At 44.3% G+C, this 22,949-nt stretch overlaps 1 protein-coding gene across 2 annotated transcripts in view; it reads left to right on the top strand.

Annotated features, from left to right (window-relative positions):
* Nucleotides 1-22,747, top strand: part of LOC311131423 (serine/threonine-protein kinase stk11-like) — a 47,856-nt gene extending 25,109 nt beyond the window's left edge. For both annotated transcript variants that reach the window (XM_084164397.1, XM_084164398.1), the window contains exons 10-11: nt 19,942-20,215; nt 22,170-22,747. In XM_084164397.1, the coding sequence (XP_084020523.1) occupies nt 19,942-20,171 (230 nt within the window). In that variant the 3' untranslated portion in view covers nt 20,172-20,215; nt 22,170-22,747. The remainder of the gene's footprint in view (nt 1-19,941; nt 20,216-22,169) is intronic.
* Nucleotides 22,748-22,949: the final 202 nt, after the last annotated feature.

Here is a 22,949-nt window from a genome sequence, read left to right as displayed (position 1 = left end):
CCAAAAGAAAGATTCCCAGGGTCCCTGCTCATCTGCGTGAACGTGCCTTAGGCATGCTGTAAGGAGGCATGAGGACTGCAGATGTGGCCAGGGCAATAAATTGCAATGTCCGTACTGTGAGACGCCTAAGACAGCGCTACAGGGAGACAGGACGGACAGCTGATCATCCTCGCAGTGGCAGACCACGTGGAACAACACCTGCACAGGATCGGTACATCCGGACATCACACCTGCGGGACAGGTACAGGATGGCAACAACAACTGCCCGAGTTACACCAGGAACGCACAATCCCTCCATCAGTGCTCAGACTTTCCGCAATAGGCTGAGAGAGGCTGGACTGAGGGCTTGTAGGCCTGTTGTAAGGCAGGTCCTCACCAGACATCACCGGCAACAACGTCGCATTTGGGCACAAACCCACCGTCGCTGGACCAGACAGGACTGGCAAAAAGTGCTCTTCACTAACGAGTCGCAGTTTTGTCTCACCAGGGGTGATAGTCGGATTTGCGTTTATCGTCGAAGGAATGAGCATTACACCGAGGCCTGTACTCTGGAGCGGGATTGATTTGGAGGTGGAGAGCCGTCAAGGTCTCGGGCGGTGTGTCACAGCATCATCGGACTGAGCTTGTTGTCATTGCAGGCAATCTCAACGCTGTGCGTTACAGGGAAGACATCCTCCTCCCTCATGTGGTACCCTTCCTGCAGGCTCATCCTGACATGACCCTCCAGCATGACAATGCCACCAGCCATACTGCTCGTTCTGTGCGTGATTTCCTGCAATACAGGAATGTCAGTGTTCTGCCATGGCCAGCGAAGAGCCCGGATCTCAATCCCATTGAGCACGTCTGGGACCTGTTGGATCGGAGGGTGAGGGCTAGGGCCATTCCCCCCCCCAGAAATGTCAGGGAACTTGCAGGTGCCTTGGTGGAAGTGTGGGGTAAAATCTCACAGCAATAACTGGCAAATCTGGTGCAGTCCATGAGGAGGAGATGCACTGCAGTACTTAATGCAGCTGGTGGCCACACCAGATACTGACTGTTACTTTTGATTTCGATCCCCCCCCCCCCCCCCCCCCTTTGTTCAGGGACACATTACTCCATTTCTGTTAGTCACATGTCTGTGGAACTTCATGTCTCAGTTGTTTAATCTTGTTATGTTCATACAAATATTTACACATGTTAAGTTTGCTCAAAATAAACGCAGTTGACAGTGAGAGGACGTTTCTTTTTTTGCTGAGTTTATATGGACGAGTGATGTCAGAGCGGCATGGACTAAGATACAGTATATACATATGAGATGAGTAATGCAAGATATGTAAACATTATTAAAGTGGCTAAGATTCCGTAGAATAGTATAGAATACAGTAGATACATATGAGATGAGTAATGCAAGATATGTAAACATTATTAAAGTGGCTAGTGTTCCATTTCTTAAAGTGGTCAGTGATTTCTAGTCTATGTCTATAGGCAGCAGCCTCTAATGTGCTAGTGATGGCTGTTTAACAGTTTTTCAGTCTCTCGGTCCCAGCTTTGATGCATCTGTACTGACCTCACCTTCTGGATGATTGCGGAGTGAACAGGCAGTGGCTCGGTTGGTTGATGTCCTAGATGATCTTTTTGGCCTTCCTGTGACATCAGGTGCTGTAGGTGTCCTGGAGGATGGGTAGTTTGCCCCCGGTATTGCGTTGTGCGGACCACACCACCCTCTCGAGAGCCTTGCGGTTTTGGGCGGTGCAGTTGCCGTACCAGGCGGTGATACAGCCCGACACGATGCTCTCAATTGTGCATCTGTAAAAGTTTGTGAGGGTTTTAGGTGCCAAGCCAAATGTCTTTAGCCTCCTGAGGTTGAAGAGGCTCTGTTGAGCCCTCTTCACCACACTGTCTGTGTGGGTGGTCCATTTTCAGTTTGTCAATGATGTGTACGCCAAGGAACTTTAAGATTTCCACCTTCTCCAATGCGGTTCCGTCGATGTGGATAGGGGGGTGCACCCTCTGCTGTTTCCTGAAGTCCACGATCATCTCCTTTGTTTTGTTGACGTTGAGTGAGAGGTTATTTTCCTGGCACCACACTCCAAGAGCCCTCGAGTCATTGTTGGTAATCAGGCCTACTACTGTTGTGTCGTCTGCAAACTTGATGATTTGAGTTGGCAGCATGCTTGGCCACGCAGTCATGGGTGAACAGGGAGTACAGGAGTGGGCTGAGTACGCACCCTTGTGGGGCCCCAGTGTTGAGGATCAGCAAAGTGGAGGTGTTGTTTCCTACCTTCACCACCTGGGGGCGGCCCGTCAGGAAGTCCAGGACCCAGTTGCACAGGGCGGGGTTCAGACCCAGGGCCTCGAGCTTAATGATGAGCTTGGAGGGTACTATGGTGTTGAATGCTGAGCTATAATCAATGAACAGCATTCTTACATAGGTATTCCTCTTGTCCAGATGGGATAGGGCAGAGTGATGGCGATTGCATCGTCTGTGGATCTATTGGGGCAGTAAGCAAATTGAAGTGGGTCTAGGGTGACAGGTAAGGTAGAGGTGATATGATCCTTGACTAATCTCTCAAAGCACTTCATGATGACAGAGATGAGTGCTACGGGGCGACAGTCATTTTGTTCAGTTACCTTTACTTTCTTGGATACAGGAACAATGGTGGCCATCTTGAAGCATGTGGGGACAGCAGACTGGGATAGGGAGAGATTGAATATGTCCGTAAACACACCAGCCAGCTGGTCTGCGCATGCTCTAAGAACGCGGCTAGGGATGCCGTCTGGGCCGGCAGCCTTGCGAGGGTTAACATGTTTAAATGTTTTACTCACGTCGGGCTGCGTCGGTGGCACTGTGTTATCCTCAAAGCGGGTGAAGAAGGTGTTTTAGCTTGTCCGGAAGCAAGACGTCGGTCTTGCCGACGTGGCTGGTTTTCCTTTTGTAGTCCGTGATTGTCTGTAGACCCTGCCACATACATCTCGTGTCCATCCACGGTTTCTGGTTAGGGTAAGTTTTAATAGTCACAGTTGGTACGACATCTCCTATACACTTCCTGTTATACTCAGTTACCGTATCAGTGTTTTCGTCGCAAGCTACCCGGAACATATCCCAGTCCGCGTGATCAAAACAATCTTGAAGCGTGGATTCCGATTGGTCAGACCAGCGTTGAGTAGTCCTTAACATGGGTACTTCCTGTTTGAGTTTCTGCCTATAGGAAGGGAGAAGCAAAATGTAGTTGTGGTCAGATTTGCCGAAAGGAGGACGGGGGAGGGCCTTGTAAGCATCGCGGAAGTTTGAATAACAGTGGTCCAGAGTTTTAGCAGCGCGAGTACTACAGTCAATATGTTGATAGAACTTCGGCAGCCTTGTCCTCAAATTTGCTTTGTTAAAATCCCCAGCTACAATAAATGCAGCCTCAGGATATGTGTTTCCAGTTTGCATAAAGTCCAGTGAAGTTCTTTGAGGGCCGTCGTGGTATCAGCTTGAGGGGGGATGTAAACAGCTGTGGCTATAACAGAGGAAAATTATCTTGGGAGATAATACGGTCTGCATTTGATGGTGAGGTATTCTAGGTTGGATGACCAAAAGGACTTGAGGTCCTGTATGTTACCACAATTACACCATAAGTCGTTAATCATGAAACACACACATCCGCCCTTCTGCTTCCCGGAGAGATATTTATTCCTATCTGCCCGATGAACTGAGAATCCCTCTGGCTGGACCGATTCCGACAGAGTATCCCGAGTTGCTTTGTTTCCGTGAGACAAAGTATGTTACGGGCCCTGATGTCTCCCTGCAAAGAAATCCTTGCCCTGAGCTCATCAACTTTGTTATCCAAAGAATTAACATTAGCGAGTAATATATACTCGGAAGCGGTGGGTGGTGTACGCGCCTCCTAAGTCGAACCAGCAGGCCGCCTCGAGTGCCTCTCCTCCACCGGCGATGTTTTGAATCGGCCTCTGGAATCAGTTAAATTGCTCTCAGGAGAACTAACAAAGGATCTGATTCGGGGAAGTCGTATTCCTGGTCGTAATGCTGGTAGTTCTGGTGAGTTACCGCCGCTCTGATATCCAATACTTCTTCCCGGCTGTATGTAATGACATAAAATATTTCCTGAGCTAATAATGTAAAAAATAATATATTGAAAAAAATATACAGCATAGTTTCCGTCGGCGCCATCTACTCAGCATCTACCACCATTGTGTCGTCAGCAAACTTGATGATGGTGTTGGAGTCATGTGCGGCCACACAGTCGTTGGTGAACAGGGAGTACAGGAGGGGGCTAAGCACACACCCCTGAGGTTAGGTGATTGATTGGGTTTGAGGGTCAGCGCGGCGGATGTGTTGTTGCCTAGCCTCACCACCCCGTCCAGTATCAAATTGCAGAGGGAGGTGTTTAATCCTGGGGTCCTTAGTTTAGTGGTGAGCTTGGAGGGCACTATGGTGTTGAACACTGAGCTATTGTCAATGAACAGCATTCACACATAGGTGTTATTTTTGTCCGAATGGGAAGTGTAGAGTACAATAGAGATTGCGTCACCTGTGAATCTGTTGGGGCGAAATGGGAATTGGAGTGGGTCCAGGGTGTCTTGGAGGATGGTGTTGATGAAGCCATGACCAGCATTTCATGGCTGCAGATGTGAGTGCTACGGGGTGATAGTCATTTAGACAGGTTACCTTGGTGTTCTTTGGCACAGGGATTATGGTGGTCTGCTTGAAACATGGGTATTACAGACTGGGTCAGGGAGAGGTTGAAAATGTCAGTGAAGACACTTGCTAGCTGGTCAGCGCATGCTGAGTACGCGTCCTGGTAATCCGTCTGGCCCTGTGGCCTTGTGAATGTTAACCTGTTTAAAGGACTTACTCATATCGGCTAAGGATAGCGTGATCACACAGTCGTCCGGAACAGCTGGTGCTCTCATACATGGTTCAATGTTGCTTGCGTCGAAACAAGCATAGAAGGCATTTAGCTCGTCTGGTAGGCTCGCGTCACTGGGCAGCTCGCGGCTCGGTTTCCCTTTGTGATCAGTGATAGTTTGCAAGCCCTGCCACATCCGACGAGCATCAGTGCCAGTGTAGTAGGATTCGATGTTAGTCTTGTATTGACGCTTTGCCTGTTTGATGGTTTGTCAGATGGCGTAGCGTGATTATTTTTTATTTGGATTTGTATCCTGCTCCTTGAAAGCGGCAGCTCTAGCATTTAACTGAGTGCGGATGTTGCCTGTAATCCATGGCTTCTGATTAGGATATGTACATACGGTCACTGTGGGGACTACGTCGTCAATGCACTTATTAATGAAGCCGATGACTGATGTGATAAACTCCTCAATGCCATCGGATGAATCCCGGAACATATTCCAATCTGTGCTAGAGAAACAGTCCTGTAGCTTAGCGTCCACTTCATCGGACCACTTCAGAATTGAGCGCATCGCTGGTACTTCCTATTTGAGTTTTTGCTTGTAAGCAGGAATTAAGAGGATGGAGTTATGGTCAGATTTGCCAACTGGAGGGCGAGGGAGAGCTTTGTATGCGTCTCTGTGTGTGGAGTGAAGGTGATCTAGAGTTTTTTTTCGCCTCTAGTTGCACAGGAGACATGCTGGTAGAAATTATTTCAGTTTTCCTGCATTAAAATCCGCAGCGCTGCATCTGGGTGAGCATTTTCTTGTTTGCTTGTGGCCTTATACAGCTCGTTGGGTACTCTATTAGTGCCAGCATTGGTTTGTGGTGGTAAATAGACAGCTACAAAAATAGTAAATTGGTAAATGGTGTGGTCTACAGCTTATCATGAGGTATTCTACCTCAGGCGAGCAGAACCTCGAGGCTATCTTAATATTAGAGATCGCTCACCAACTGTTGTTGACAATTAGATACATCCCCCCTCCCCTCAGTTTACCGGACGCAGCTGTTCTGTCCTGCCGATGTATAGAAAAACCAGCTAGATTTATACAGTGGGGGAAAAAAGTATTTAGTATGCCACCAATTGTGCAAGTTCTCCCACTTAAAAACATGAGAGAGGCCTGTAATTTTCATCATAGGTACACGTCAACTATGACAGACAAAATGAGAAAAAAATATCCAGAAAATCACATTGTAGAATTTTTTATGAATTTATTTGCAAATTATGGTGGAAAATAAGTATTTGGTCACCTACAAACAAGCAAGATTTCTGGCTCTCACAGACCTGTAACTTCTTCTTTAAGAGGCTCCTCTGTCCTCCACTCGTTACCTGTATTAATGGCACCTGTTTGAACTTGTTATCAGTATAAAAGACACCTGTCCACAACCTCAAACAGTCACACTCCAAACTCCACTATGGCCAAGACCAAAGAGCTGTCAAAGGACACCAGAAACAAAATTGTAGACCTGCACCAGGCTGGGAAGACTGAATCTGCAATAGGTAAGCAGCTTGGTTTGAAGAAATCAACTGTGGGAGCAATTATTAGGAAATGGAAGACATACAAGACCACTGATAATCTCCCTCGATCTGGGGCTCCACGCAAGATCTCACCCCTTGGGGTCAAAATGGTCACAAGAACGGTGAGCAAAAATCCCAGAACCACATGTGGGGACCTAGTGAATGACCTGCAGAGAGCTGGGCAGGGGCGGTGTGTTCATTAGGGCGATATGGGCGACGCACTGCCAAACGGGAAAAGGAAGGGATTTTTTTTCTAATCAATTATATCACGGCAACAGTAGTTATCAGTGTTCTAATCTAGACGTCTGATCTGCCACTAAATGTCCAATCAGGCTAAAGTCGTGCTTCAAATGGTCCCGCCCCTTTTGGGGCGATTTCAGTCAGGTTGAAAATCGCCCAGAAGTATCTCATAGCCTGTCATGTAAAATCTTTTTTTTTCAAATATCAGAGCTTTCAATACAATCTCTATGGGTTTCTGAGGGCTTGCACTTACGCGCTTTCGTCATACGTAACATAACCATGAACGTAACTAAGAAAAGAGCGGGTAGCAGCGTCAATCAATTCACGTACTACTATCAAGATGGCTAGCCTTCAGTGCAACTCGATTGTCTCTTTGAAAGAAGTTCACATCAAAGACCATTCAAAACGAGCTACTGGAGTGTATGCTAGCGGTCATGAGGGAACATATTGTGGAGGAGGTGAAGTCGGCGAACTTCGTAGCTATCCAAGCTGACGAGACCACGGACGTTTCTACACAGACACAGCTGGTGCTTGTGCTGAGGTACATAGATAGCAACCACAAAGTGCAGGAGCGCTTTTTTGAGTTCCTTCCCATCTTGAATCAACCTCAGTCTCAATCGCCAGTGTGCTTTTGGAGAGACTGAACGGTCTTTTTGCCGACGACGAGAAAGTCAAACTGTGGTGCACTGGCACTGTACCAGGTTCTCATGAGCTACAACCTCCAGGAGACGTTCTCTGAGACTGTGACTCTGTTGAACATCCTCATAACTACTCCCATGACAACAGCTGAAGCTGAGAGATGTTTCTCAACTTTGACACGAGTTAAGACATTCCTGCGAAATTCAATGGGCCAGGAACGTCTGAATGCACTGGCCATGCTTTCCATGGAGAGTGAACTAAATCCTCAGCATGCCTGATTTCAATGAGAAAGTCATTGACCGCTTTGCTGCATTGAAAGAGAGAAGAGAACAGTTTCAGTACAAGTAATGTAGCCTCTCTCTCTCTTTGTCCCTCCCTGTCTGTCTCTTTAACACACACACGCCCAAATCAGTTCACAGTTGATGTTGTTTAAAATAGTTATTTTTCATTTAAAAAAAAGTAAAAAAATAATAATAATCTGTTAATGTTCATTTTTACAAATCTATACAATTGGCCAGAATATGGTTGTTCATATTTACAAATCTATACAATTGGCCAGAATATGGTTGTTCATTTTTACAAAGCCATACAGATAGCTGTGTTTACCTTTTCTAGAAATTATTTTCAAATTCTGTTTTCAGGCAAAATGTCTCACTGTTCATTTTCACAAATCTATACAAGAGGGCAGAATATGGAAGTCTATAAAAATTTCTTATTACCAATAACTTGCATCAATGTTTTCAGTAGCCTCTATCAAAAGCTCCTGCTAGCTTGTTGTGAATTATGCTCAGGTGCACATATTTCCAATTCAACCATGAGGCAAAAAATGTGGTAAAAGCTCTTGTTGATCCTGCAATCTGAACAAATACCAAGATGCTGTATTTTCAGCTGATATTTCATTTGTTTATGGAAATGCATATTGTTTATGCAGTGTTGAGGAATGTGAAAGAACACCCTTGATTATTTTTACTGTGATAACTTATTTTGCTTTTGTAAGCCAACACTTTTGAGATCAGTCAATAAATGCTTCTGGCATTGACTTATATGCTGCCCCTGTCTTCATGTTGTTGCTGGACATATCTTTTTTTAAATGTGTGTAGGTCACCTAAATCATCAGAAAAATTGCCCCCCCTGAGAATTTTTTCAGGAGCCGCCACTGGAGCTGGGACCAAAGTAACAAAGCCTACCATCAGTAACACACTACGCCGCCAGGGACTCAAATCCTGCAGTGCCAGACGTGTCCCCCTGTTTAAGCCAGTACATGTCCAGGCCCGTCTGAAGTTTGCTAGAGTGCATTTGGATGATCCAGAAGAGGATTGGGAGAATGTCATATGGTCAGATGAAACCAAAATAGAACTTTTTGGTAAAAACTCAACTCGTCGTGTTTGGAGGACAAAGAATGCTGAGTTGCATCCAAAGAACACCATACCTACTGTGAAGCATGGGGGTGGAAACATCATGCTTTGGGGCTGTTTTTCTGCTAAGGGACCAGGACGACTGATCCGTGTAAAGGAAAGAATGAATGGGGCCATGTATCATGAGATTTTGAGTGAAAACCTCCTTCCATCAGCAAGGGCATTGAAGATGAAACGTGGCTGGGTCTTTCAGCATGACAATGATCCCAAACACACCGCCCGGGCAACGAAGGAGTGGCTTCGTAAGAAGCATTTCAAGGTCCTGGAGTGGCCTAGCCAGTCTCCAGATCTCAACCCCATAGAAAATCTTTGGAGGGAGTTGAAAGTCCGTGTTGCCCAGCGACAGCCCCAAAACATCACTGCTCTAGAAGAGATCTGCATGGAGGAATGGGCCAAAATACCAGCAACAGTGTGTGAAAACCTTGTGAAGACTTACAGAAAACGTTTGACCTGTGTCATTGCCAACAAAGGGTATATAACAAAGTATTGAGAAACTTTTGTTATTGACCAAATACTTATTTTCCACCATAATTTGCAAATAAATTCATTAAAAATCCTACAATGTAATTTTCAGGATTTTTTTTTCTTCTAATTTTGTCTGTCATAGTTGACGTGTACCTATGATGAAAATTACAGGCCTCTCTCATCTTTTTAAGTGGGAGAACTTGCACAATTGGTGGCTGACTAAATACTTTTTTTCCCCACTGTATGTTCCCATGTCCTTGTTCAGCCATGACTCTGAAACATAGGATATTACAGTTCTTCAGATCACGTTGATAGGATAGTCTCGAACAGAGCTCATCCAGTTTATTTTCCAATGATTGCACGTTCGCCAATAGAAAGGAGGGTAATGACAACTTATCTACTCACCATCGCAGTCTCCTTAGATATCCCGCACGCCGACCTCTATAGCACAAATCGAGGTTAGTAATCGCTGTTTTGATGTCCAGATGCACTTTTTGGTCATATGAAACAATGGGCTTTTTTGGGGGGGGATCAGCGTAAGAAAACCACACAAAATAACACAATTGGTCAGGAGCCCGTAAAACGGTGGCCATCCCCTCTTGCGCCATTATTTAATTAGATCAGGACTCAACAACCCTGTTCCTGGAGAGCTACCCTCCTGTGGGTGCGTGTGTTGTGTGAGTGCACACGTGTGTGTGTGTGTGTGTGTCCATCTCTCCAGAAGATCTGATCAGTCAGTCTGTCTATCTGTGATTGCATCAGCCCAGTGAGTCTGTGGGCTGGCTGCTACTATGGACCAGTGCGTCACTTTGCCCAGGCTGAGATTAGTGATTGGACAAGGTCAGAGCTGAGAGTAGTCTGGAGGAGGAGGGAGCAGATTAAGTTGAGTACCTCAGGCTCAGAGAATGTCCATGGACTTGGTCATTGGGTTCATTTCTACTTTCCATGGTAGAACTCATTTCTTTCTCTCTCCGTAACGTACTGTAATACAGGTGCTATGATGTGTTTGTCTGGAATTTCACATTTGTATAAAGTATTGATGTATTTGTTATGTTTTGCATTTGAGGACATTGGTTTAGCATTGGTCATTTCTCACATTCTAACATAGTTTGATGTCATAGTTATGTAGTATAGTAGTAGCTAATGCCTGAAGGTAGACTTGTATTGGCTGTATCTTACTCATTTTGTAACATAAGGTGCTAGAAGCGCTCAATATGTTCTCGCCTGCCTCTGCTAATTACTGTGCTAATTACTGCATGCTGTTGGTGTCATGGCTCTGGTTACAGACACAGTATAGTCATTCTTGGCCCACTGTTAAAGCCCTAGGCACCGGGTGTGATGTAGGATACATTACACACTATGTATTTCAAGGCTATAGCCACCTATGTGTTTCAGAGCCTCAAAGCGACAGGGATCCCGTATTGAATTAATACAAAAAGCCCATCAGGCATTTTATATCAAAAGATAAGATGGAAACAGTGAAGATTAGATTAGATTCCTAGATGCCATACAATCTGAAATCAGATTTTTCCTGTGTCCCTGTAATCTTCTGATTTGTTCTCTGATAGCAGTACATTTTATAGATGCCATGATAAGACCACACAGCTACTTGCCTGTTTTTAATGACTCATTCTAGTATGGGTTGGTTTTGGGTTAATGTTTTACTTTTTCCTATTGACTGCAGTGATTAGCCTACCTGAGTCATAATATAGAAGATTGCCCAAACTGCCTCCTCTCTTATAACCTCTGTGAAGTTCAAAACACTAATTCAGTCATTCCTAGTCATTCTGTCTTCTTTATTAGAGATAAGAAGTGATGGAAATTGTTTTCATTAGCCTTTTTATTATATTGGCTTTGAAGGAGATTACATTATGCATCTTTCCACAATAGAGTTTTATGGGCTTGTTTGAACTGTGATGATGCTTCCAATCGGTCCAGACCCAATTACATGAGGACAACATGCAGAGAGACTATCCATCAGTCTTTTCTTTTTTCCTTCAATTCACTATTTCCTGGCAGTCTTTTATTAAGTAATTTGTCTGCAGTGGCTTCTTGTGCATTGTGTGTTGCCAATTTAAAGTTAACCTCTTAAATGTATGGGGACCCTATTAGATTTGTTTAATTCAATTCAGTCTGGTATGAGAACGGTATCCCCTATCTGCAAAAGCAGGGTGTCTGCGAAAAGCTGAGTATCTTGGCTATTTACCCGTGCCTTAAAATCTTTGGTGTGACTTACTACCATATATGGGCATACGAATGTATAAGGACAGGCCAGCCGATTACCTAATTTCAAGTTGGCTGCTACCTACATTCCGGTTAGCGTTGTGTAGCATAAACACGGAATACGTCTATACACACCGAAAGCCGGGACTCCACAGATCATGAGGATGTCTTATTTGTCTACCTGTGACCTACCGTTATTGAATACCAACTCAGAGAGTCAAAATGTTTATTTTACATAACGTTTTCACCAAACAGCAAACATCTTACAAGGTAAGCTTCGATTTGGTCTGTTTGAGCTATAGCTACATTGGGGGTATAAAATTAATCATTAGGTTGGTAGTAACAAATCTAGCATATTGCTAATGTTATCTGATGATGTATGACTGAATGGCAACATCGAATATCCACCGAGTGACTATCTTTGCGCATCAAAAATATGATGTCGCCTGCTTACGCTCTGAAGGCATCCATTACACAGGGGATTGGCTACTATGGCCCCTTGACAGTCTTGTAGCCAATGAGATAAGCTTTTCAGGGATATGCAGTTGACCTGGGTGGGACAAAGCAAGTCCTATAACCTTTTATGCGTAATGCGAACAAGTGCTACCTGGCTCAGAGATGAGGCACACTACGTTACATTACATTGTAAACAGATTTCATAGCTTTAATTTCCTTGCTTTAGCATAAAAGATGGCTTCTCAAAGGGTGTGAAAACTAAGAATATCGAACAGGAAGCTAAAAAGAAGGCAGCTATGAATAAGTATACCGACATAGAAGCTTTGAATAAAATACTGGTCGGACTCGGATCAGGGGAGCGATTTGGACAACGAGTATTTAGACTCGGCTGACGAAGATTGCTTTCTAGAAAGATTGGATCTACTTTTAGATCTGTAAGTAAATTATTTTCATTACTTTTACATAGCTAACTTACTATATGTATTTCGTGTTTTATAAGTTGTCTGATTTTTGTGCTTTGGATTTAGTTTACATAGGCCAATGTCTCCTGAGTGGCGCAGTGGTCTAAGGCACTGCATCGCAGTGCTAGCTGTGCCACTAGAGATCCTGGTTCGAATCCAGGCTCTGTCGCAGCCGGCCGCGACCGGGAGACTCATGGGCAGCGCACAATTGGCCTAGCGTTGTCCAGGGTATGGGGAGGGAATGGCCGGCAGGGATGTAGCTCAGTTGATAGAGCATGGCGTTTGCAACGCCAGGGTTGTGGGTTCGATTCCCACGGGGGACCAGTATGAATTTTTTTTTTTTATATATATATATATATATATATATATATATATATATATATATATATATATATATATATATATATATATATATATATGTATTCACTAACTGTAAGTCGGTCTGGATAAGAGCATCTGCTAAATGACTAAAATGTAATGTAAATGTAACAAAATGTAAAATGTAAATGTAAGTAATTTCAATGTTATATAATTCCAAAGTAGTTATTGTCTATGTTTCATATTAGTTCACTGTTTGCTGTTCTAAGTTTCATCCTTGTTGCTTTGGAGAGGCCACTAAACTCTCATGGCCATTGTTTATTTGTGGTTCTCGCCTTTGTCTCCAAAGTGTTACTGTTTGCACCTTCTATGTGAGTCACTGTACAGATAAAGCTTAGGCTTGGTGTTTTTACTTTACAGTGATCGTTTTGTAAGTTTAGTCAACTGTAATTCTGTGTCTTACAACAGTATGAAAATGTATGCACTCACTAACTGTAAGTCGCTCTGGATAAGAGCGTCTGCTAAATGACCCCCGCCGGTCAAGGTCTTCACCCCCCACTGCAATGTCAATCACCCCGTCTGATGGTTCTACGTCCACTTTTCATAGACCTCTTGAAAAAGAACATAGGGGCTTGTGGCACCATTCGTCCTAACAGAATCGGTTTCCGAGACCAAGGTAAACGACATGACAAAGACAGCGGAGAGGGGGACCATACGTTGGATCAGGACTAACAAGCTGCTTTTTGTGAAATGGAAGGACACTAGGGAAGTAACCATGCTCACCACACAGCTTAAGGCATTCAATAACAACCATGTCTCAAGGAGGGTGAAAAAGGAAGAATGTCCCCATTCCTGTTTCTGTGAAGGACTACAATGCCAGCATGGGGGGTGTCGACCTATCTGAATCTCTGATAGGCTACTACCAGGTCCTCCACAAGACCAGGAAGTGGTATAATACTTTTTTTTTTTACCACTTTGTGGACATTGCTACAGTAAATGCTTTCATTCTCCACAAGCAGATGGCCAAAGCAAAAGGTCAAACCCCTCTCCTCCAGTTGGCCTTCCGAGAGCAGCTGGTGTTAGAAATGGCTGAATTGGGGCCCCAAAGTAACCTCACAACCATCACAAGACCCCCCACTCAAGGTGAGCGCCACTATCCAACACACATGCCAGAAGACAAAAGATAGAACTGGGGGAAAAAAGGGGGAAATGCCAGTTCGCTTTTTGTTTCCTGGCAGAGAGGGACTGCTTCAAAGACTATCAGAACATGCACAAGCTACGGTGAAAGTGAAATCTAATCATCTACACCTGGGATGTAAAACGAACACAAATGGCATTTGTAAATAGTTCAGCTTATTTCTATTTTTGCACCTTTTTTAGTGAAGGACACGTGTGTAACCAAGTTGGTGTTTGATAAGACATTTTTAAATATCTTTTATGTATCTGTTGCTTTTTATATTGTTTTTGTAAACAGTTCATTTGTATGTGGGACCAATACATTGGATATGCCTAGGCTAAACGTTCAGGCACTTTGGAGAGGTTGAAAAAACAATAACTTTTAGGCACATCCAGTGTGCAAAAACAGTGCAGTTACCACATTCGGACACTTTGGAGAGGTTGAAAGAACACTTGAATGTACCCTGGATACCCCATAACACCACCACAATGTTTGAGTGAGGTTGATATGGTATAAATTATGTTTTTATACTGAACAAATAGCATTTAGGGATTGCAAATATGTAATAGCACTGGAATTATCTAATTTACAGACATATGCCACTTTGGAGAGGTTTAGGGACACCTGGAAACGTCCCGTGACCACACCTGACGACACTTACTAAAACATCTGCCCATTTGTAGTTGTTAGGTCTATCAATTCCATTTTTGTTCTGATATTGTTTACATGTTGTGGAAGCCATCTGATGTGTTTCCAGCTCTTGGAATCAATAATTCACTTATAACTTGTCAAAGAAAAAGAAAAAACGGTTATTTTATGTGTGCTTGATCTTGTGAATTCTGAACTATGTAACGCCTATCTATCTAATGATAATTTCCTCATAATCTCCCAGATGTCTTCTTTCCAAATATACCACGTTTTGGAATGTCAGAATCATGTAATTACACGTGAATAGCAGTTACTTTTGGGTATGTCTATTTAGGCGGAAATCAACATTTTGCCCTTACATTTAAGCGGTTAAGTCAATTTAAACAGTAGATTGGCATATATCGATATCAGTAAGTTTTGTCCCCCCCAAAATTGGTATCAGACACAAAGAAAAACATATCAGTCGGGCTCTACTACCCTTTAATATTCCCTCACCGTGATCAGAGTCTGTGTTTGCTCTCTGTGCCATGCTGGAGAATAGGGCTTTAAAATAACAGGAATCGCACAATTTGTACTAGCGTGGCTTTTTAGGGCTTTGCCTGTTCGGAGACTGATTTGTAAGAAAGGTGAACAACAGTGTTAGTATGTAGAAGTGTGATAGAAATGTGCATATTTTTATTTGTCACATAGTAGTAGTCTGTTATTTTCCAGCCCACCTCCTCCCCAGTCTGAGCCTCCTATACTGCACACCACATAGTCCCGTGTTCTTCTGCATCCTCTCTCTCTCATATATATTCATTCCTCTTAAGGTTGAAGCTTTCTTATGTGATTTATAAGAACTCCTAAGGGGTTTGTATGTGTGTAGGGAGGCGCAGTACATGGTCGCTGCTCCATTAAGGGCATAGAAACCACCCCAGCAGCACCCACTCATACTGTGCAACAATGCAACCCACTATAGAGGGAGCATAGCTTGACTGCATTAGAGAGGTGAGAAAGAGAGGGAGGTGTACGTATGGCCTGGGGTGTATTTGACGTCAAACGTTCTGGTTTGTGACCCTGGCGTCAGCCTTGTGCTCATTTTGTGCCCACACACACAACACCACCACCACGTATTTCAGTGATTTCCGGAAACATAAAAATCCCCCCCCCCCTTCGCAGGCTCCACGAGCAGCAGTTCGAAATAGCCGATTAGAGGGTAGCGAGTGTTTAAGTTGCCATGGCAACTAGATGAGTCATCCTGCTGCAGTTCGTTAAGTCACTTGCACTGTATATCCCCCCCCCCCCCCCCCCCTCCTCCGCCTCTCCCTCCTTTCCTCCCTCTCTCTCTGCTCTGACACTGGGATTCTACCTGTTCATTTGTCACCTTTGCTGTTATCAGAGAGGGTGACAGGCACAGGTCTTCACAGGTTAGCCATTGTTGGAGTCGGGGGAGTAAAGGGGAGGAAAGAGGTGCTGTGAGTGGGAGGTTGATGAAGGCGAGCCGAGTGTCGCTGTGCTGCCTGTGATTACATATTTATGGCCCAGGCTAATCAGTAAGCCCGGTGTCGACAGCTTCACAGGGGGTTTAGAGGGAGAGCGAGGGCCCAGACAGATTTCATTTTGCTGGTGTTCATTTGCTGAGAGTGCCGGAAGCACTTGGATTTCTGATTGAACAAGTCTAATAATGTGCAGATGTCAATTGTGGTTAATTATGGTGATGATTGTTGTTATGACCGGGGTTTTAGTCATTTTGTGCCTGGTGAACCTGTGTGCATAAATCAGGGCGACTTCATCGCCCCATTCATAAAAGGTCATGATTCATGATTATTAATGTCAAGTCATTTGGTTTGAGAAAATTTAGTTTTCTTTTCCTTTTTCAGCTTGCCTGTTTTACTAACCTGTTGCACACTTTGTAATCTTGGTTCCTCAAGTAACAGATCACTGCTAGATGTCATGTTCTGCTCTCTATAATGAAGCGAAACCAGTTCAGACAAGAAACTTGAGTGTTTGCATCAGCTGAGATTGCACCAATCTGATTCCAACATTTCCTACCTTATGGCGGTCTATTTAAGTTGACCAGTTCTGCACAAACATCCTCTGCTGCTGCATTGCTGCTGTGCTAAGCTATGCGCTTCTCTTTCTTTGCTGTTTATTGCTGTTGCTGTAATTACTGCTACTACTCGCTATGCATTGTCTGTTTTCTGCTAGCCCACCACCACCCCAGACTCCAACTGTTTGGCTCTGCTTTTGTTCCCGTCACAGTGACCAACAGTATGTGGACACCTGATTATCGAAGATCTCATTCCAAAATCATGGGCATTATTATGGAGTTGGTCCCCCCTTGGTGCTATAACAGCCTCCACTCTTCTGGGAAGGCTTTCCACTAGATGTTGGAACATTGCTGCGGGGATTTTCTTCCATTCAGCCACAAGAGCGTTAGTGAGGTCGGGCACTGATGTTGGGCGATTAGGCCTGGCTCGCAGTCGGCGTTCCAATTCATCCCAAAGGTGTTCAGTGGGGTTGAGGTCAGGGCTCTGTGCAGGCCAGTCAAGTTCTTCCACACTGATCTCGACAAACCATTTCTGTATGGACCTCGCTTTGTGCATGGGGGCATTGTCATGCTGAAACAGGAAAGGGCCTTCCCCAAACTGTTGCCACAAAGTTGGAAGCACAGAATCGTCTAGAATGTCATTGAATGCTGTAGCGTTAAGATTTGCCTTCACTGGAACTAAGGGGCCTAGCCCGAACCATGAAAAACAGCCCCAGACCATTATTCCTCCTCCACCAAACTTTACAGTTAGCACTATGCATTGGGGCAGGTAGCGTTCTTCTGGCATCTGCCAAACCCAGATTAGTCCGTCAGACTGCCAGATGGTGAAGAATGGTTCATCACTCCAGAGAATGTGTTTCCACTGCTCCAGAGTCCAATGGCGGTGAGCTTTACACCACTCTAGCCGACGCTTGGCTTTGCGCATGGTGATCTTAGGCTTGTGTGTGGCTGCTCGGCCATGGAAACCCATTTATTGAAGCTCCCGACGAACAGTTATGCTGATGTTGCTTCCAGAGGCAGTTTGGAACTCTGTAGTGAGTGTTGCAACCGAGGACAGATCTTAATTTTTTTTTAGGGGGTAGATCAGCTTTAGTATTGCAGATTGTAGCTTCCATCAACGTAATTGTCTGCATCATTTCCAATCCCCCATATATTATTTGTAAATATATATGCAGTGAACTTGGAGAGTATTCAGACCCCTTTACCTTTTCCATATTTTGTTACGTTAAATATAATTGTATCAATCTACACACTATACCCCATAATGACAAAGCGAAAACAGGTTTTTTGAAAAATTTTTGCCAATGTATTAAAAATAAAATAAAAAACATATCTTATTTACATAAGTATTCAGACCCTTTGCTATGAGACTCGAAATTGAGCTCAGGTGCATCCTGTTTCCATTGATCATTCTTGAGATGTTTCTACAACTTGATTGGAGTCCACATGTGGTAAATTCAATTGATTGAGGAAGGGTAGCGAAAAATTTCTGCAGCATTTAAGGTCCCTAAGAACACAGTGGCCTCCATCATTCTTAAATGGAAGAAGTTTGGAACCACCAAGACTCTTCCTAGAGCTGGCCGCCTGGCCAAACTGAGCAATCGGGGGAGAAGGGCCTTGGTCAGGGAGGTGACCAAGAACCCGATGGTCACTCTGACAGAGCTCAAGAGTTCCTCTGTGGAGATGGGAGAACTTTCCAGAAGGACAACCATCTCTGCAGCACTCCACCAATTAGGCCTTTATGGTAGAGTGGCCAGACGGAAGCCACTCCTCAGTAAAAGGCACATGAGCCGGGTGGCCAGCTCTAGGAAGAGTCTTGGTGGTTCCAAACTTCCTCCATTTAAATATTGATATGCGTCACTGTCGTCACCTCAAATTTGTCTCTTGACCTGGGTGCACCTACGCTGTAAACTTTCATTCATAGGCTAGGTTGTAGCAACCTCATGATGGGTATAGGGAAAATTAGAGTATCATGTAGTAGCCTAAACCTATCGCTGTTACATTGAACTGGGTGAATGGAATATGAATGAGAGTCATCCAATATGCTGTAATAGAAATAAGGCCATGCTCATAAAAACATTTGTCCTCCCTCATCTTAAACGGCGCTGACCACCACTGCGTAATATGTGGTAGGTTATGTATTGTATAACAGCGCAATCATTATTTTCTTTCGTTTTTTCTTTCATGGGTGTTCTACATGCAACATCTAAAATGCTTTTGAATGAATCATCACCTTAGAAAGCACTGTCCATTTCATTGTGTTTGGCTTTGAAACAACATCCACAACAACCATGTTTTCCACTCAGTTTCAACCTGTTGTTGAACTTCTTTATTCAAATTGGTCATCACAGATGTAATAAAATGTAGCCTACTGGTGAGTTTTAAAAGCATGATACTGTTTTGATGATAAGTGTTTGATTTTTTTGATATCATTTGCATAGATATCAGAGTGGTTAGAGGGACAATAAAGCACTGAGTACCAGGCCATTAGTGACCTGATGTTCATTAGTGAGTTGGGTAGGCCTACTACCAACGCATGTCCAGAGTGCATAAGAAAAGATGATTGAGTCACGTGGAATTTGACTGCGGTCATGACTCATGACTGCCGTTGTGGCGGTAATACTGTCACCCCAACAGCCCTAATGCTACATTTCCTGGAAACAGGAAAACAAAACTGGAAACTAGGCCTAGATGTAGCTGTACTGGTGGGAATACTGTTTGCTCCTGGAGGATTTGATTTGGCAAGCGGCCCCTAATGTGCTCAGTCACTTCTTTGGCTAAAGCCCACCTCACCTTCTTAGTTTAGCAAGACTTTTGCAACTTTAGAAGAACTACAACAGCTGTAAATAAAGCAGGCTGTTTTGGGTTGTGCTGAGTTTCACACATTTGAAGAAATGGCATGAAACACTTTGGAATTAATTATAAATGGATTCTCTTTAGGTGAGACATTTATATTTCCAGGGACATGTGCGAATGTGCTGTTCTTGTCAATGTTTGTGAATGCAGCATTTTATTTCTATGCTACATTTGCTAATAAAATTATCTTGGGAGCGATCCTGAACAGTCAAAACTGCCTATCATCACCAGTCTCTTGTAAAAATGCAAACCACTGAAGAACACGGTAAAAATATGCTTACATTTAGTAAAGGTTTCCCAACAGTTTCTGCCTGTCTACAAACTATTCTTCAAGGCTGCTCAATGTTCACCTCCACCATTGTCTCGGGTCGCCCTGACATGTTACTAACAGTGTGTGGAGGAAAAACTTCCTTCTAGATACTTATTTGACAATGATTTAAGGGCATTTTTTTTATTTCCCCCTAATGGTTTTGGGGGTGGGGGGGTAAGCTGATCCTAGATCTGTGCATAAAACTGACTTTTACCAGGAGTCTAACCTGATGGCTGACAGCGTATGTTTCTCTGAGTCAGCTCAGACCACTGACCTCCAACCTCTAACCCTTGTCTCTCTGTGTCCTCTCCCCAGGTCGGGTGCATGAGGATGACCAGGGGGGTTGTGTGGGGCAGGGGCTGGGGCTCAGGACCCTATGTGTGAACGGTACAGACACAGAAACGGACCAGGACCACTACCCAACCACCAGCAGGACCAGGTCCCGATCAGAGCGCCTCTCCTCCTCCTCCTCTTCCAACCCCTCACGCAAAGGCGTGTCCGCCTACAGCCGCATCCGCAAGCTGTCCAACTGCAAGCAGCAGTGAGAGCAGCCCCCGGACGCCCCGCCCTGAACACACACACTGGACAGGTGAGGAGGAGGAGGAGGAGGAGGAGGAGGCATTGGGGGAGTGTTCAACAGCTGTACATTATGGTGTAGTTTAGACCTTGTGGCATCCCTGTGACCTTCAGATGATAATGCTACTTCATCCAAGTAAGATGACGTTTTATCAATTTGACTGAGATGACATAATCCCTTGATCCCCTCCTGAAACCTACAGCTAATTTAATGTACTGTATACAAAAATGCAAATGGAAATAGGATTCTGGCTACAAGTCTGCCTGGTGTAATTACGCATGTGTGCCTTGATTGTCTTTCAAGCTGCTCTCAAGGTAAAAAAAAAACACAGGCCTGAAGAGTCTGAGTGTAATTATGGAGCCGAACAGTAGAGTGGTGTCTCCAGGGAGGGAGAGGAGAGGGGAGGAAGGCTGGGTTAGTGGAGAGGCAGGATGGGGCTGGATGACGCCACGTATGGTGCTAGGGACGAGGTGGGGGGCTGGAAGAGCCCTGACTGACGCTGATGCTCTCCTCTGTATGGATGGAGAGGAGGAATGTGTGGGCGGACTGCGTGGGAGGGAGATGCAGCATAATCTGCTTTCTAGGCTTCTCTCCTCTCTCGCCCCCTTCCCCCCCTCCCCCCTCTCTGTCTCTACCCTTTTAATGTTTTCTCTTTCTCCCTCTCTCCGTGTTCCCCCTGTGGCACCTGCTCATTCATGTGGGTTCCCCTCTTTCTTCCTCTCTCTCTCTCCTTTCTCTCCATATGAGTCATTGCTGAGTACAGGCTCTGACTCTTTAACAAGCTCCCCCTGCCTCACATTCCTCTTTCTGAAGGAAAAATGAAGGATCCTATCATGTACTGCTCTACTCCTGCCTGGTTAACAGGTTCATACAAATGCATCGCGTTTGAACACAAAACCGTCACACCATCTCATGAGCCATTAGGGATTCTGATGCTAATTTGAAGGATATCCCTTCCTAACAAACATGTTTTTTGCACGTTTATCACAATTTACAGAATTGTGATCGTGCTATATGCAACGCATTTTTCAACATATTTGTTAAAGAACTATATAAAATATAGTACCCCTGAGAAATGAGTTTATTGGCATATTTGAAATGCCACATCTACAGTACTGTATGAAATTGTGTTAGAAGATGACATCATTTGCAACCTATTGGTTGTTGCTGTCAGTCACATGGATGGATCTGGGACCACAGCAAATCCGTGAGAAATGGATTAGCCGTCTAATAGCAGCAGTGAGCCGAGCGGCATCCTTTCTGACTCATGGGTGGGCAGGCATCTCCCACGCATTCTGCCAATGTCTGGACCCTGCTCCACTCTTAAGAGGCAATCAGGAAAGAGCCTTAGGGGGGAGTGTGTGTGGGTGGAAGGGGAGAGGGGGATCGCACTCCTCTGAAGCATCTTCCCAGAGACATCCAAGAAAACTGAGCTGCCTTTTCACAATAAAGAGGAGGGTGGAGAAGGTGACACTATCCAATCTATATTAGTTTATACAGTGAATGACTCACAGCCCGGCTGAGACTGGGCCTAATGGACTGGACAGGATATTGTGTTTGGTGAAAGTCGGGCCATTCTAGGTACTGGCTGCATTCTGGAACCTGCTGTCTAACAGAGAGTCCAGCAGGAACAGCCTGCTGCCTGGTTGGTTCACAGAGGGAACTCCTCTACATCTGTCACTGGGTGTCACACTGGCTGGCTCTGTGTGTGTGTGTGGGCAGGTGGTCTCCCACTCACTGTGAATGGCCACAGAGATGCTTACAGCACCAACTGAGTGGAGAAGCGATACAGATGCGGGATACTATCCATGAAACCTTGGTTCCATTGTTCTTTTAGATTGTAATACTAATACCATGTTTCAGTCATCTCTAACTGTATTGTGCAAATGTTAATGAGTTATCAGCACCCCTCAATTGAGTAATACTGTAAATGATTGTAGCTAATTGTCTGTTTTGATTCCCTCAGGTTTGTGTTCTCTATTTTCCGTCTCCCTGACGTTGGGGAGATGAATGTTTTGACAGCCTAGTCTGCAGGATGCAATAACAGGACATGATGCACTACAGTGGTTTATTTCACTAGTTCTAGTCTGTCTGATGAATGACAACGTGATGATGTAAGAGTGAAGCACCAGAGAAAAATGGAGAAGAGGCTAGGACCTTACCCCCCCCCCCTTCTGCAAATCATACTGAGACTCCCACCCCTCACTGTATTAATGTAGCTCGTTTTAGACTACTACACTGTTTATCCTACAGTTAAACCGTATTAAAGCGCACATTGTGATGTGTATTGAATGACATGGATCATTTCAATAAACAACAATATTTGTAAATGGGAATAATTATGATCATTTAATAAAAAAATGCATTAAACGGCATGATATGCAGGCTAAAGGAAAGGGAACTATAGACAAGCCAAGTATACATAACTATTCAAGAATGTCTTGGCTTGGTTTTAGATTTGTTTTGCGTCTTTGGTTTTGTTTTGGCGTTTTAGTCCCCACAATGTTTTTAATGATTATTTATATAAAATGCACCCCAACATCACCCGCTGTGTTTGTTCTGTGATTTCTCTTTATTTGTGGCTGTATTATAAATAAATGTATCTTGTCAATCTAACAATAGGCCGTTTGAAACTTTAGAACCGACTCATCCCCAGGCTCAGTTGCTAGGTTCGGAGAGCGAGGCAGCTGATGGACCAGAATATAAACTTTGACATTTCACTGAGATAAAGCAGTTCCGTCACTAA

Source organism: Coregonus lavaretus, assembly GCF_964263955.1.
Source record: "Coregonus lavaretus genome assembly, chromosome: 6".
Classification (NCBI taxonomy): Eukaryota; Metazoa; Chordata; class Actinopteri; order Salmoniformes; family Salmonidae; genus Coregonus; species Coregonus lavaretus.
Note: the sequence above shows the minus strand (reverse complement) of the source record. Positions and strands in the feature narration are given on the sequence as shown.